The 16,618-nt window shown below is 41.1% G+C and overlaps 2 protein-coding genes across 2 annotated transcripts; both read left to right on the top strand.

Moving 5' to 3' along the window:
* Window positions 1-265: 265 nt before the first annotated feature.
* On the top strand, window positions 266-9,052 carry ensab (endosulfine alpha b). Its single transcript, XM_021593917.3, has 3 exons — window positions 266-508; window positions 3,358-3,480; window positions 6,170-9,052. Exons 1-3 carry the CDS (start codon window positions 455-457, stop codon window positions 6,338-6,340), a joined length of 348 nt encoding a protein of 115 aa, XP_021449592.1. The 5' UTR covers window positions 266-454; the 3' UTR covers window positions 6,341-9,052.
* Window positions 7,899-12,080, top strand: mcl1b (MCL1 apoptosis regulator, BCL2 family member b). The gene is made up of 3 exons (XM_021593909.3): window positions 7,899-10,198; window positions 10,388-10,638; window positions 10,771-12,080. Exons 1-3 carry the CDS (start codon window positions 9,691-9,693, stop codon window positions 10,885-10,887), a joined length of 876 nt encoding a protein of 291 aa, XP_021449584.1. The 5' UTR covers window positions 7,899-9,690; the 3' UTR covers window positions 10,888-12,080.
* Window positions 12,081-16,618: the final 4,538 nt, after the last annotated feature.

Here is a 16,618-nt window from a genome sequence, read left to right as displayed (position 1 = left end):
CAACATACATTGCGTGAATAGATTTATCAAAGGTAGTGAGTGATATGTCCTGGCCGAGGTAAACATCAGTTTTAAATGAAGGTGTTTATGTTGCGGCACTGTATGGAATTTGCTCTGTTGGTGTAGTTTGATGCAACGCTGCGCACAAATTGAATATCCGCACTCTATTGGACACAGCCCTGTCAATCAGCATTTCTCTACGAGTAGTAGCATTTCATTGGCTCTCTTGGTATCTAATACAGCGTGTTTCCTTATACAATTGGTTACTGTATATGTCTGTCACAAATGGCAAACCCACACGACGACGTCAGAAATTATTTAGCCTTCTTTTTTTGTCGACGAGTCTTGTTCACAAGAGGCAGGTTAGATTTGTGGAAGCTAGAGGAGCACCCCTGCATACATTCTAACCTGCGTTTTCAAGCAAATTGGACTTCCAGTCCATTATAGCTGCGTAATGTCGTCCGAAAATCTATCAGATACTCAAATGGAATATGAGGATGAAAAACAGGTGGGTTTAATATCATGACTCTATCTTGAGTTTGTCAGTTAGCTATAACGCTAGCTCTGTTTGTTGTAACGCGTTACAAGTAACGTGTTTGAATTGATTGCTAGCTAGTTAGCTTTCGTTATGGCATCAAACCTGTAAACGTCTCTTTTACCAACAATGACAGTGTGTATAAATGTTTTGGAAAGGTTTTGAGTAAGATGTACCTGGCTCCCGATAATCAATAATAACATAGGTACTGTATTATTGAGTTATTTATTGAGTTTTCCCTTGTGCCATTGGCTCGCTGGTCCATAGGTTATGAGATATGCCTGGGCCTCATTGGTCTATCCTGACACAGCAGTAGTTGAGGTTGAGTCTACCGGCGTTCGATACTGTCATGCAAACAATAATACTGTAGCCTATCCTTTGAAATCTGTGTTTTAATGGAAACCAGGGTTAATCATCACAGTCACTTATGTGCTAGCTGATCAGTCACACAAAGCTTATAAGGATGTACAAGCTAGATCTATTGATTCATACTCGTTTTCAGTCCCATATACTTTGTGAATATTATTTAAAGTGTGGCACTGATATTAGGCTTAGCTGTATATAATATAGGCCTATCTATATCAATATGTGACATCTATCAAATGGAGTACATTTGAAAAGGCACTTGTACAGGCAGCATCCTGAGTGGATGCTGGTGAAGGTCAGAGGTCTATTGACAAACCCACTGGTCATATCAATATGCATTGACTAGCATGTCTACATAGGGAAGTTACTGATGCTATACTTTGTCTTATCAATGATAATGGGTGCTAATAATACAATGGTATTTTGATACAATGACAAGAAGAGAAACCGGTCATGTGAGAAAATATCATTTCATGGTAGCTAGCTACTATGGGTCTAGTCTAGCAGTTTGGAACTGTTTGAGGGAGTGTAAAGTATCCGGTCCACTTTTGCATTTTCCCTCATTGGGCCTGAATATAGTAACCTTTACATTTTTGTTATGGATCAGTAACAGAATCTGTTCATTGGATTCTCTACTCTGAGCCACTTATTGTCCCTGCCCCTGCTAGCTTTGCGTTCACTGTCCTCTACATTGAATGGCAGATATTCTCATGTACTTAAATTGCAGTGTTTTGTGGGTTTCTCAATGTTTTCTTAGCTTTATTGAGCCAGGTAAGTCACAATGTGTTGTAAGTTAATTAACAATGGGCAATTCCATGTTAACAGTGATGCTAAGACTCATATGTTTCCAATTAAAATGTATGCCAAACAAAAAAACAATGATTGCACAGTTAAAAAAGCATGCATCCACAAGGACTACTTTTTAAGTTTCCACAAAAAAATGGACAAAAACACATTTACTTGAAGAATAATGCAGATACAAACAGTATGACAGGTTGTGTTTGTGCTGTAATTCTGTTACCAAACTTTGCATCTGCACTGTTCTGTAAGTACATGTTTTTTTTGTAAAATAAATGTGGAAAATGTTGAAAGTAGTCCTTCTGCATAGAGTTGTATGGTTTATTTAACTTTGCAATCATTGGTTTTTGTTTGACATTTTAAAGTGAAAAATCAGTCTCAGCTTATCTCTGTTACTGTGGAATTGCCCCAATATAGAATGTTTTGCTTACTTCTGCTCAGAGTCTATCTGGACTGTGGGCAATAACAAGGTGTGTCTTGTTAACCCACTTTTCACTGGCATCTGTCCATGGACTCCACACTGGCAGTAAAGGGTAAACCAGTTTGTCTAGTGCAGGAGTTGCCTCCAGTAAATCATAGGCTTACACCTTACAAAAAGCTTTAGCATGAAGGTGTCATGTGAAAACTAGAACCACTCTGCAAGCTCTGTGTACCTAGACTTTGGTCAGCAATTACTCAAGGCCCGTTTCTGTATAATATTTTTTTCAATAACCATAAAGTAAGGCCACACTTGGCTTGTACATATTTGCAGACAAATGGCTTTATGAGGGGAAAATAATTTGTTTTAATGGCACCAATAACATGTCAGTGATGGGGAAACTGGTAACAGGGCTGTTTTGTCCACATCAGCTGAAGAAAAGTGTGAGAGGGGGAAATAATGGATTTGAACTGCTTTCTAGTCACATAATTCTTACTCAATCATAACACTCGTCTTCTGTGTGAGTTGTTCATCGCAGGCAACCATGAGGGCGTGAGAGATAGTGTTGCAGGAGAGCATGCAGAGAGTGACTCATACTATGAAGACGCTTCAACTACCTCAACTCATTTTCATGGCGTTAGCCCACTTCACAGCTGAATATGAGTAGGGTTAGGCTATATGATTCAGATGCAATCCTTTCTGAAGAGCACAATGCCAGCCCAGTAACCTAGTTGTTTTGTCATCATCAGACCATCTTATAACCTTCTTATTCGTTTTAATTTCACAAGTTCAGTGAAATGTCCTTGTAACCTCAAACCCCAACAATGCTGTAATCAATAACAATGTAATACGAAAAATAATATAGGGTAGAACACAAACATACAATAAATGGAAATAAGAACACGAGGAAGTTAGTAAGCATAATATACACAGGATCAGTCAGTTCCAGTACCATATTTACATTGTGCAGGGATACTGGAGTGATAGAGGTAGATAATTGTAGAGGTAAGGTGACAAGGCATCAGGACATGTTACTGCATATCACAAGGCGTTGGACAGTTAAATGGAGAATGTCTATTTTAAAAGCCTATGCTTGTTCTTCTCTGCGCATCATGGCTGACATTATGATGAAGCATATAGGGCTATAGTTTAGATGTTTCTCCTCTTTAGCTAAATTCCTTGCACGTAGCAAGTAGTACCCATATGACGGCACATCGAAATGTTTTCTTTGCCTGGACAGGACTCTCAGGAAAAGAATGCCAACCTTGTGAAGGGCGAAGAGGTCAAGCTGAAGGCCAAGTACCCCGGCCTGGGCCAGAAGCCTGGAGGCTCCGACTTCCTCATGAAGAGGCTACAGAAAGGGGTAGGTGGAACGCTTCTCCCGGCGAGCCACAGATAATGCATGCTTTTGATTCAACATGTTAGTGACGTGCTAGGCTGGAACAAATGCCTACAGACCCTTGTTGACCACTTGACTAGGAAATCGCATAGGCTTAGAATATTCTTCTTTAAGACATATCGATACGTTCTGCATTCATGAGGATCTCAGATTGCCTTGGTGTGCCTGTGGCAGTAGCTATGTTCCAATTAACTTGTCCAGTGATACTATTATTATTTTTTGTCCACATTTTAGAAAGTTCACAAAGAAAATAGATGTGACAATTACCTTCTACGGTGCATTTCCATATAACTATCTTATGTCATTAAAAACAGCTATACTTAATGACCTCGCACCTATAAAAAAAATATATACTTTTCCGCGAAAACCTAGTGTCAACTAACAATATAGTGGTTGAGGTGTTTCCATTACCCATTTAGGCAAATTGTCATCAATCTATTAAAGAGCATTCTCTATGCCCTCCTACATACAGTGGGGCAAAAAAAGTATTTAGTCAGCCACCAATTGTGCAAGTTCTCCCACTTAAAAAGATGAGGCCTGTAATTTTCATCATATGTTCACTTCAACTATGACAGACAAAAAAATCCAGAAAATCACATTGTAGGATTTGTAATTAATTTATTTGCAAATTATGGTGGAAAAAAACTTTTGTTATTGACCAAATACTTAATCTCAATACTTTTTTATATACCCTTTGTTGGCAATGACAGAGGTCAAACGTTTTCTGTAAGTCTTCAAGGTTTTCACACACTGTTGCTGGTATTTTGGCCCATTCCTCCATGCATATCTCCTCTAGAGCAGTGATGTTTTGGGGCTGTTGCTGGGCAACACAGACTTTCAACTCCCTCCAAAGATTTTCTATGGGGTTGAGATCTGGAGACTGGCTTGGCCACTCCAGGACCTTGAAATGCTTCTTACGAAGCCACTCCTTCGTTGTCCGGGCGGTGTGTTTGGGATCATTGTCATGCTGAAAGACCCAGCCACGTTTCATCTTCAATGCCCTTGCTGATGGAAGGAGGTTTTCACTCAAAATCTCACGATACATGGCCCCATTCATTCTTTCCTTTACACGGATCAGTCGTCCTGGTCCCTTTGCAGAAAAACAGCCCCAAAGCATGATGTTTCCACCCCCATGCTTCACAGTAGGTATGGTGTTCTTTGGATGCAACTCAACATTCTTTGTCCTCCAAACATGACGAGTTGTGTTTTTACCAAAAAGTTATATTTTGGTTTCATCTGACCATATGACATTCTCCCAATCTTCTTCTGGATCATCCAAATGCTCTCTAGCAAACTTCAGACGGGCCTGGACATGTACTGGCTTAAGCAGGGGGACACGTCTGGCACTGCAGGATTTGAGTCCCTGGCAGCGTAGTGTGTTACTGATGGTAGACTTTAGTCCCAGCTCTCTGCAGGTCATTCACTAGGTCCCCCCGTGTGGTTCTGGGATTTTTGCTCACTGTTCTTGTGATCATTTTGACCCCACGGGGTGAGATCTTGCATGGAGCCCCAGATCGAGGGAGATTATCAGTGGTCTTGTATGTCTTCCATTTCCTAATAATTGCTCCCACAGTTGATTTCTTCAAACCAAGCTGCTTACCTATTGCAGATTCAGTCTTCCCAGCCTGGTGCAGGTTTACAATTTTGTTTCTGGTGTCCTTTGACAGATCTTTGGTCTTGGCCATAGTGGAGTTTGGAGTGTGACTGTTTGTTTGAGGTTGTGGACAGGTGTCTTTTATACTGATAACAAGTTCAAACAGGTGCCATTAATACAGGAATTGAGTGGAGGACAGAGGTGCCTTTTCAAGAAGAAGTTACAGGTCTGTGAGAGCCAGAAATCTTGCTTGTTTGTAGGTGACCAAATACTTATTTTCCACCATAATTTGCAAATAAATTCATTAAAAATCCTACAATGTGATTTTCTGGATTTTTTTTTTCTCATTTTGTCTGTCATAGTTGAAGTGTACCTATGATGAAAATTACAGGTTTATATTTTTAAGTGGGAGAACTTGCACAATTGGTGGCTGACTAAATACTTTTTTTACCCCACTGTATCTGTTTCATGTCTCGGGTATAGCCAGGGAAAGCCAGCATCCATAGAATGCAATAATTGACTAATATTTCCATATTCTAATAATTCTCATGTATCGTCAATGTATCGCCATGGTGAAACTTGCACTCTTGTAAATCTGAAATAATTGGATGTTGAAACTTGCATCCAGCCAACCAGAAAAGCAAGGTGAAGCAATTTAGGCATTCTTGAAAGTCAGGACAATCCTTGTCCTGCAAAGAAACAATATTTTTATAGTTGAATAAATGGATTTTGCAAGCAGTAGGCATTTAGAGTTAAATGTGGAGTGGAGTTTTATGTCACCTGTCACATGCCCCCGCGTACCTTCAAAATTATTCGACAATCACAATTTATTCCAAAAACATTGTTTCCATTTGTCACAAAGTTAGACAAAAGAAAATCCACCCCTGTTGAATGGATAAAAATGTTGTCTGTCTTTAGAACGTTTCTCCTATATGACACGTCGCAAAGGTTTCTTTTGGTGAATAAACCGGCGTCAATGGAAACCTGCCAATTAACTTTAACTAGCAGATCTACTCCAGACAACCTAAATTGAATTCCTTCTTTCTTGCCCCCACCTAGCAAAAATACTTTGACTCAGGTGACTACAACATGGCCAAGGCCAAGATGAAGAACAAACAGCTGCCCGTGGCGGGCCCTGACAAGAACCTCGTCACAGGGGACCACATTCCCACGCCACAGGACCTGCCCCAGAGGAGGTCCTCCTTGGTGACCAGCAAACTAGCAGGCTAGCCTAGCCTCCACCCATCCGCCAGGCCCCCAGCTAACGTTCCTCACCTGTCCCCCAACAATGCCCACCCCTAGTCATCTCCAGGCTCCACTTGGCTTTAACATATCGGGGAGAGCTGTGAAAGTCAGTACATATTGCTTGTATGTGGGTAGGGTGGGGAGGTGAGCTGGGACCTTTTCTACCATCTCTCCACACAGCTCTGCTCTCTGCGCACTCTGCTCTACCGCCTCCCTTATGTCTTGGTTTGGTGTTCAGAGGTACATAAAGTAGATGTGCCATCAGGGAGGCTGAGTTTAATGCACTTTGTATTATGTACAGTTTGTTTTTGCATCCCGAACAACACCAAAATATATTGTTGACGAGGGAGTTAGGAACCATGATCGCTCCACAATTTTCGATGTTGTGTTCTCGTCAAAGCTGGGGGTAGATGTTTGCATATTTTGCTTGCACACCAAATCTGGGAGGGAAGGGAACCATGGTGAAGTATCCAAAGGAATGGAGTGGTAATCAGAGGGAAATGTGGAAACTGATTTGAGGTTTCCTTTATCTCATGTTTTGTCAAACAAAAATCCAAGGTCATCCACGCTGACCTGAACGAACGGATATGAAACTGCACATTTTCTGCTCATGTCGCTTTAATTCTTGACTCCCTGTTGCTCTTCTTTTTCTAAATATGCTGCATGATTGTAACATGTAACAAAATGTGCAAATCTGGAGGGGTTAGACGACTCATAGGAAGTAGCAAGCAACCAAATGGAGCCATGGAATGTCCATGGTCACTCTCCACACCTTCCTTCCTTCCCTCTCAATGTCCTGACAATCCACACACTGTCTGTAGGCTGCCCATGGCGAAAGCAATGGCAAAGCAAACTAAATACCCATTTATCATTTTAAGGCTGGGAAAATAAGTTGTATAATACTCAAGTTAAATCTCAGTTCTGTGGCTATTACATCACATCAAAAAGCCTAAATGATTAGGGGATCAATTCAGTGTATATTTCTGTATTGTGTTGAGAAATTTGACATTTGGTATGATTTGTGTCTTTAATGGGTTGTTTGTACATTGTCACGCATTAGCCATTTACTACAATCTGGCTCTTCACTGTTAATGGCAGCTCCTGTTGAGAAACTCTTCCAGTAACAGAAGATTACTGCCTAGTTCCCAATTACATTAGTTGCTAAACCTCTCCTCGGTCTCTCCTTCAAATTCAACGTAGCATGAGCCTCACAGCGTACTGCTAAAGCATATAGCCTCACGTATTTACATTCTAAATAAAAAAATCTGCGATGTCAGTAATGGGGTAAACAGTCAGCCATCTGATAAACAGGCAGCCTTACTGGCCCCTGGCTCACACACACCTAACTGGAACACACAGCGTGCTTTAGAGATATGCTCACTTGACACATGGCAAAGGGAAGGGATTTTATGACATGAGGAGAGGGGGAAAATTGTGTGTGTGTATTTAGTTGACCCTGCTCACACCTGTTGGGATGGCTCAACTTGCAAAATAATTATGGTCAGGGGTGTGTTAGATAAATCATACAAAAGTAAAGGCTAGTCGTCCTATCTCACACTCCACACAAATGATAAAATACACACTTGATCACTCCCGTCTTGGCAGCTTTTGAATATTAGACACGGACCTGTGTCAAATTGCAGGGAAGAAGATAGTGTGTTTGTCTGGGTTAGTATGAATGTGCTGCTGTTCTCTGTCCCAGCGGGTGTAAATAGACTTGGGGGTTGAGGATATTTTTTCTTTCTGTTGATTTCACTACTTGTAGTGCTCTGATTCAATGTTTCCTTTCTCCTGTCGGTGAATACACTACTTCTGCTTTTCTTTTCTTTTTTACGACAGAGACCTTCATCTGTATAATATGAATGTGTAAATGCTGCTGATTTCAGTCGATGACAAATCTTAAACTGAGATATTACCCTATAAAGAAAGCCTGTCCCAGGATTCAAACAATTGGACCCACTCCTACCATGAATAATGTCTGCCAATTGGAGACTGACTAACCCCTCCAGGGTTGGGGGTATAATTCCATTTCAATTAGGATATGAATTGAAATTCTACCCATGCCCAATGCAATCCATTTTGGGAACTGGCCAGCAGGAGTTGAAATTTAATTGACCCCAACTTGTTACTTGAATTTGAACAGAAAGACCGTTCAGAATCCTAAATAATTGTAGCTTGCCATTGCAGGCTTAAAAAGTGTCCTAATATAATTGGATATGCTGCTGAAATTAAGGTTGTTGAAACAACAGAGGAATTCTTGATTGCTATGTTTTTGTGCACTGTCTGGCTTTGTATGGAGCAATGCAATGAGGGATATAGCAGGGTATGTTAAAATACCATGTCTCCTGTTCAACCATAAGTATGTGCCAGAATGTAAACAAATGAAAATGACTGTGCTGCTTACTGAAACTGTTTTTGGTTTTGTGTACAGTAAATATGTTTTAGTGTTCTCTTACATCACTACATAACTACAACAAAAGTTGATCCTGGCCCAAGATAACTGCAGGGATATCTGGAGCACCCTTGCTCCCAATAACTGGGGGTTTACTTAAGGATATGTGTATTGTGGCGCTGGAGACAAAACAAAAGATTGATTTTAAGAAATTAGAAAGTACATGAGTACTAATAATGTTTGTTGTGTGGAAGTAGTGGAGCAAATTTGTCAGTATTTGAAATAAACTTTTACATGAATATGAATTACTTTTGGCTATTTTCAATTATCATCTCACATTGATTTGATCACCAATAACCAACCAACTGTCTCTAGCTACAGTAATCTTTACAACCACACAGGGCAGGATACCGCCACTTTATGTTGATAAATCACATAAAGTCTAGGATCACCGTTTTATATGTTGATAAATGAGTCTATATTACAACCCGTCATTGGCCACTAGGGGACAGCAGAACTCCGCATTCACTATCAATGGTCTCTGAAGGGCTACAGCAAAGTGTACATAAATATGTGTTATTTATCTGTATCGCTCAATGCAGAGAAATGCATTTTTATATCCTCTCTTCGTGGAGGTATTTATCTGAATGTTAATGGAAAACCATCCCAGATAGAATTGTGAAACTACTTCAAGGAAGAGGGGAGACCCAATGGAGGAGGCAGAGTCGAAAGTCATCGAAGTCCCTCCCACTTTCCCCTCCCTCTTAACTACACGACAAAAGGTTGGTCATTTCCTCTTCGGGCTCACTGTTGTACTTAGCAGTCAATGATGTGGGATATTTGAGCAACAAAGTAGCTAAGCGCTAGCTTTTTGTAAAATAACTGCTAGAATCGTACTTTTATTTTTCAAACTCTTGTTTCTTAACCTTTAGATAAAGTCAAGATGAGTCTGTCGAAGTCGATTACACGAGCCACAACTACGATGTTGAATTTTCAAAATGGAGTCGTTGGAGGCTCTTCGTACCCTGCTGGTACCTCTTTGTACTATTTCGGCGAGACTGGGGCTGTACGTGCTGGGGCGTCACCGAAGTCAAAAGTGGATACTGACTTGGGTAATGGGACTGGCGACACTCCACCACGACCCACGAAGTTAGGAGTGAATGTCGTGAAAAGCAACGTCCTGGGTAATCATTTGTCAGACCGAAGCAACAATGACGACTCTGACGGTTCTTTGCCCTGCACTCCTCAGGTGGCGTCAGAATGTGGGCCTGAACTATCGAATTGTCAATCGGGCGATGAAGTATTGGAACATGATACAAGACAACTAATTGAAAACGTATTGGTGGACTATACAGGACTGTCTCCGTCTCGTTGTAAGCAAAGCAAGGCTCTTACGACGATGAAGAAAGTGGTGAAGGATATAATAGCAAAGCACCGATACGCATACAATGGTACGTAGATTTACAGTAATCATCTCTATAGATCCAAATCACTGGTACTACCTAGCTAAGTAACTGTATAGTCTGTTTTAAAGATGGCATTGAGCTCATAATACGTTAACTTGGTTAATAACAGAGCAATATTATCAGGAATGTGGTTAGTTCGTTTAACTCAGACTTTTTTTTAATTTTTTTTTTTAGGTATGATCGCCAAACTTGACTTAGATGACCGATGCGATGACATGAGTTTCATCAATTCTGTGGCCACGACCATGTTCAGTGATGGGACCACGAACTGGGGTCGCATCGCCAGCCTGGTGGCATTTGGAGCAGTGGTGAGCCAGCACTTGAAGGAGATGGGCAGGGGACACTGCATTGAGTCGGTGGGCCAAAAGATCGCCACATACCTCCTCTCTGACCAAAGGGACTGGCTGGTCAAAAACAATGCTTGGGTGAGTCTTCCATGTGGCCCATGCGTCATTGGCTCACATCTTCAAATCTAAATGAGGACGGTTAATCTTATTTACCCTACTTGTCCAGTAGCTAATCATAAACCTAACTCTGTATTTTTGTCTCTTACTCAGAATGGATTTGTAGAGTTCTTTCATGTGCAAGATCCAGAGTCCTCAGTAAGGAACACCCTCATAGCCTTTGCTGGATTTGCTGGGCTTGGGGCAACACTCGCCATGTTGGTCAGGTGAATTGAACTATAAAAGACATCTTACTTTTTTCAACAAAGAAAATGGACTATTCCCGCAAGTTCTCTGAAATCCTTAATATCACCATGATTGGAATGACTACCCAATGATGTCCTGTTTAGTCAAAGAAGAGGGTCAGTCTGTTGGATTATAGTGGCGGACTGAATTGGGACAGTGCTTTGGTGTCAAGCTCAAGTTAGCTTTTTTCCGCATCATGTTTTGGTGCTGTTTTTGTTGTTGTTTGAGTGGCTATTTGAGGATATTTGGTAGTTGTTGGAACAGTCTCCAAATATATTCATCTGACTACTTAAATCTAACGGACTTGTTAAATGGAGCTTTTATTTAATGTAAAAAGTACAGACATTTTATTTTTGTAATAAATGAATAGAAACAGTTAATTAATCTGCAAATTTTCAACTCACTCTTTAAGTAATCAAGATGGAAAAGCCTTAGCTAATAGCTATACTTGGCAATGGCAAAGTTCCGCCTCTGACCATAAAGTTGGCTCAAATGACTTGTGATATTAGTCATACATGTACAAATGGGGATTGGTGTAAGAAAGACAGAATCTGCATTGAACTGACCAGTAAGGGCCTTAGAATTCAACTAAGGTATACCCAGTTTATGGGCATTGAAAATGTAAAGTTCTTACAGCAGGGAAGACTATTCTACATGCAATTAATTGCCTTACATGCATGTCATCTCGCCTACACCCAATTCGTAAGATCATATTGCTGTTCCTTGGGGTAGATTTGCCAGTGATGCCTGGCATTGCATTTGCGTGGCTGTAATGTGACTTCCTGGTTAAGGAAATCTTGTGGCTGTTGCACTGGGAGGGGGAAGGGGGAAACCTGTTTTAAAGTCAGTTCAAAATTCCACTCAAGACTATGCTGATTTTGTATTTGAAGCGTTTCATTTCCAAGTTATATCCATGTAAATGCAATGTGCTCACAGGTTTAAGTTTTGAATATGAGCTTAAAGATTGCAAATGGTATCTGGCAATAGAAAAGAGGCAATAGAGTTCAATAGAGGCAAGATTGTCTGGACTGTAAACGTGTACAGCAGTTCCACCTAACAAACTAGCACTAACCCTGATGCATCTTGCTGGCAAATTCCTTTAATCTCCTGAAGTTATATGATTAAAGGATAAAATCATGCAACTTTTGTGACTGCAATGAATAAAGACTGTGACTTTATTCACTTTGTGGCAGCAATTGTCTGAAAGCAGAAGTTTGGCTGTCAACTTTGAGACTACTTCTCAGAAGGGGGGGGGGGGTTGTGAAAAGACAGCAGTGACATCTGCACTGTGCTAGTTTCTGGTGATGAAAAGTAACCACATACACAAATGAATTCCTGTGTTGTACATAGTCATCTACACACACGCAGTCAAAAACATGTTTATTCGCACCATACCCCCTGGACATACACTGTGAGGTTATTTCCTAGAAATGAAGCTTCTGTGGTAACCATGCCTATATGTGTGTCATAGGCAGGCCACCACTGTATCGCTGCAGCCTCAGTTGTCAGAAACATAATTATTAAATTAAGACTGCCAGAACCCGTTGGGTGCCAATAAAATAAGTTGACAGTAGTCCAAAGATCTTTTACACTTTAGAGATGTTTCCACAAATTGCATCTGACAGTTCATTCTGCACCACAATCATAGCATTGCAACAGTTGAAGCAAATATTAACCACATCCTTTGTTGCTCACACTAATTTACCAGCTAGAGAATTGCTTCTGCATACCAAAGCAGTATTCTATCTCAGAGTGCCACAGGTGAGATGCATCCAGTCTCAATTTATTTATTGATGTGCAAATTTAAAATGACATGACATTGTAACCCTCTTGCGCATAGGCCATAAAATGGCTGATTTGAGCGACAGCCCGGAAATACCACACTTCTCCTTTTGCATATGTGTCCGTCACTGATGTATAGAAAGGTCAGAACCAGACTGGTTATTGTAGATAACGCTTTCCCCTGAAGCTTAAGGAGAACTGGAGCAGATCGGGGGCTAATGGCGGAAGGAAGCATAGGTCAGCAATGTACAATCTAATCAGGCATGCTTTTAGACAGCTATGGAAATCAGCCACAGAGCAGGTATTGTTTGACTTCTGCTGGGCCGAGCAAAGTTGGAGATATCACAGGGTAGTGGCGGAAGTTGAGAGGGAATTTGAGTTCAGTTTTGTTTGCGCTCTGCCTCATAAGAACCGTTCTCCAAATGTAGTATGTGTAACTCATGAGGTTGTCAATGAGAAAATGACATCTGTAGAAGACTCACTAGTCTCACCTAGGCAAATCTTGCAACAAATTCACATGACCTGTGTCAGCATGCCGTACTTCAGATAAAGAGGATTTTCTTTGGTAATGAGAAGTGGTATGGAAACAACCAATATGCTAGAGTAAACATACAATGTACTTTAATTTCATGTGAACAAGGTTGTGCAGGAGGCCTGCAGCTATATCAAGCCTCAATTAAGGGAACCCTTTCAAAGGGTTATGTTGCGCTTAGTCATTAATGATCACTCTGTGTGGTAGTTCTGTTTGTTCAGCTCTCCTTTGTCGTCTCTGGTTACAGCACAAACACACACCCATAGAGGTCTTATGAGGAATCATGGTAGGGCCTCTCCATGGTGACTAATGCTCACTTCAGACCTCCCCTAATCCTCCTGCTAATGAAGTTGGCAACCACCGTAGTTACCATCATCAAAGGGCTAGTTCAAGTGGGCCTTGCCAGGCACTAGCTAAATCAGGCCTGGGCAACTCCAGTCCTCATGGGCCTTATTGGTGTCACACTTTTGAACCAGTCCCAGCTAACACACCTGACTCTAATCATGATCTTCAGTTAAATGCAATTAGTTTAAATCAGGTGTTTGCTCGGGATGGGGGGAAATTGTGACACCAATCAGGTCCCCGAGGACTGGAGTTGCTGAGGCAGCCACATATTACACCATAAAAATAGATTGATAGTAAGCACATCACATATGACACCGTAACTAAACTGTTATTTCAGAGTGGACTTTTTTTTTTTTTTAAGGTAAAGGGTAGTTCCCACAGACATGGCGCCAGGATAAAGTGTCTAAAGGCGCCCGCGTGCTTCACATCTGGAACAGTTTGTGCTAATGACATTTTAAAAAAAAAATTTTTTTTTATCTTCGACAAGGGTTTTTTCATCTGTTTGTGCAAATTTTTCTCGCGGCAACCCGAATTTTGGTCGCCGAAGTCTACGCCTTTTTGTTTGTCATTGGTCAACAGTAGGGATTCTTCAATTACGTGTTTGTCATTCAACTATAAACTACTTGTTTCATCCCCCAAAAATGACTTAAATACTGCACCAACATCTTAGATGTAAAATTACACGACTAAAAGATTAACTTTGCAGAAACACCTAAGTTAATAAAATGTATTGAGTCATCTTAGATCAATTCTGACTATTTTGAGAAAGTGTGTGTGAATCAGCTTTAAAAGTCTTATAGACTTTGATCAGCTTTAATATTGCGGATAGATTGATGGAAGCAACAATGTAATTGTCTGCATAATTTCCAATCCCCCATATTTTTGGGATATATATATTTATGCATGCATGCTATGGCATCTCAAGATGGGCAAACCGTGTTGCCACGTTTCGTTTTTCTAGCAAAGGTTTATGGGTGTATGCGAGCACATTCGTTCAGTTCAACTAGCCAAGTTCTGCTGACGTGTGTGGAAGTCTTAGGGCAGTTGAAATTGGTGAGGGCCATAATTTTGGGGGTTTCTTGCATTTGGAATTATATTATATTATACTTATATCACACTATGCCACAATAAATATAAAGTTCAAATGCCGAGACTCTGAGACCATCGAGTGCTTTTGAAATGACAGGCTACAGATTTCCCGCCAACCTATCTCCGCTGCGTTGTATCAGCACAATGGACAGCGTCCTATAGACTAAAGCAAGGCCATTTTGGTAATGAATATAGGCTACAAGATTGATATGGTAATTCACCTATTACAACAGCCTATGTGAATGCAGCAGTACACGTGCTGAAAGTAGTAGCCTAGTTATTCATACATGCAAACAAAAATACTGAATAGCAGTTTGGCTTAGAATACCGACACAACTGGGAATGCAAACGAATGAATGCGATCAGAACAAAACAACCGTACCAAGTAGGCCTAGTAAACAAAAAATCAGATCGAGAATCGCATGGCACGGCAGGTAGCCTAGTGGTTAAGCGTTGGACTGAAAATCATGCCGCTCATTAGTACAACAACTCGAAATGTAGCTATACCCAGCGGTGTTATTTGGATTCTTACATGGAATTATATTAAATTCTGCATTAACCAAGTATTCCAACCACTCTCTTTTTATGAACCAGTTGCTATTCAATTAATGTTTTTGGACAGAATACCTGTGGCTAGGGTAGGATTTTACACTCTTAGAAAATGATTCCAATACGGTTCTTTGGCTGTCCCCTTAGGAGAAACCTTTTTGGTTTGAGGTTGAACCCTTTTGGTGTTCATGTAGAACCCTCTGTGGAAAGGGTTTTACATGGAACCCAAAAGGGTTTTTCAAAGAGTTCTCCTATGGGGAAAGCAGAAAGTCTACACCACTAGAGGGATATCTTCAACCCACCAATTTACCATCCTGAGACAAGGCCGAGTATAGTCCACAAAGATCTCCGCCACGGCACAACTCCAGGGGGGCGCCAACCCAGACAGGAAGACCACGTCAGTGACTCAACCCACTCAAGTGACGCACCCCTCCTAGGGAAGGCATGGAAAAGCACCAATAAGCCAGTGACTCAGCCCCTGTAATAGGGTTAGAGGCAGAGAATTCCATTGGAGAGAGGGGAACCAGCCAGGTGGAGACAGCAAGGGCGGTTTGTTGCTCCAGAGCCTTTCCGTTCAACTTCACACTCCTGGGCCAAACGACAGTCTATAGGACCTGCTGAAGAGATGAGTCTTCAGTAAAGACTTAAAGGTTGAGACTGAGTCTGCGTCTCTCACATGTGTAGGCAGACCATTTCATAAAAATGGAGCTCTATAGGAGAAGGCCCTGCCTCCTGTTTGCTTAGAAATTCTAGGGACAATTAGGAGGCCTGCGTCTTGTGACCGTAGTGTAGGTATGTAAGGCAGGACCAAATCGGAAAGATCGGTAGGAGCAAGTCCATGTAATGCTTTGTAGGTTAGCAGTAAAACCTTGAAATCAGCCCTTGCCTTAACAGAAAGCCAGTGTAGGGAGGCTAGCACTGGAGTAAAATGATCAATTTTTTTGGTTCTAGTCAGTGCTAAATACGGCTGCTAGAATGCTAACTGAAGTTTATTTAGTGCTTTATCCGGGTAGCCGGAAAGTAGAGCATTGCTGTAGTCTAACCTAGAAGTAACAAAAGCATGGATTCATTTTTCTGCATCATTTTTGGCCAGAAAGTTAGATTTTTGCAATGTTACATAGATGGAAATTAACTGTCCTTGAAACAGTCTTTATATGTTCGTCAAAAGAGACATGAGGGTCCAGAGTAACACCGAGGTCCTTCAGTTTTATTTGAGACGACTGTACAACCATCAAGATTAATTGTCAGATTCAACAGAAGATCTCTGTTTCTTGGGACCTAGAACAAGCATCTCTGTCCGAGTTTAAAAGTAGAAAGTTTGCAGCCATCCACTTCCTTAAGTCTGAAACACAGGCTTCTAGCAAGGGCAATTTTGGGGCTTCACAATGTTTCATTGAAATGTACAGCTGTGTGTCATCC

The sequence above is a fragment of the Oncorhynchus mykiss genome, chromosome 3 (genome assembly GCF_057628025.1).
Source record: "Oncorhynchus mykiss isolate SJ-2025 chromosome 3, ASM5762802v1, whole genome shotgun sequence".
Classification (NCBI taxonomy): Eukaryota; Metazoa; Chordata; class Actinopteri; order Salmoniformes; family Salmonidae; genus Oncorhynchus; species Oncorhynchus mykiss.
The sequence above is the reverse complement of the archived record's forward strand: the minus strand, read 5'-3'. Positions and strand labels throughout refer to the sequence as shown.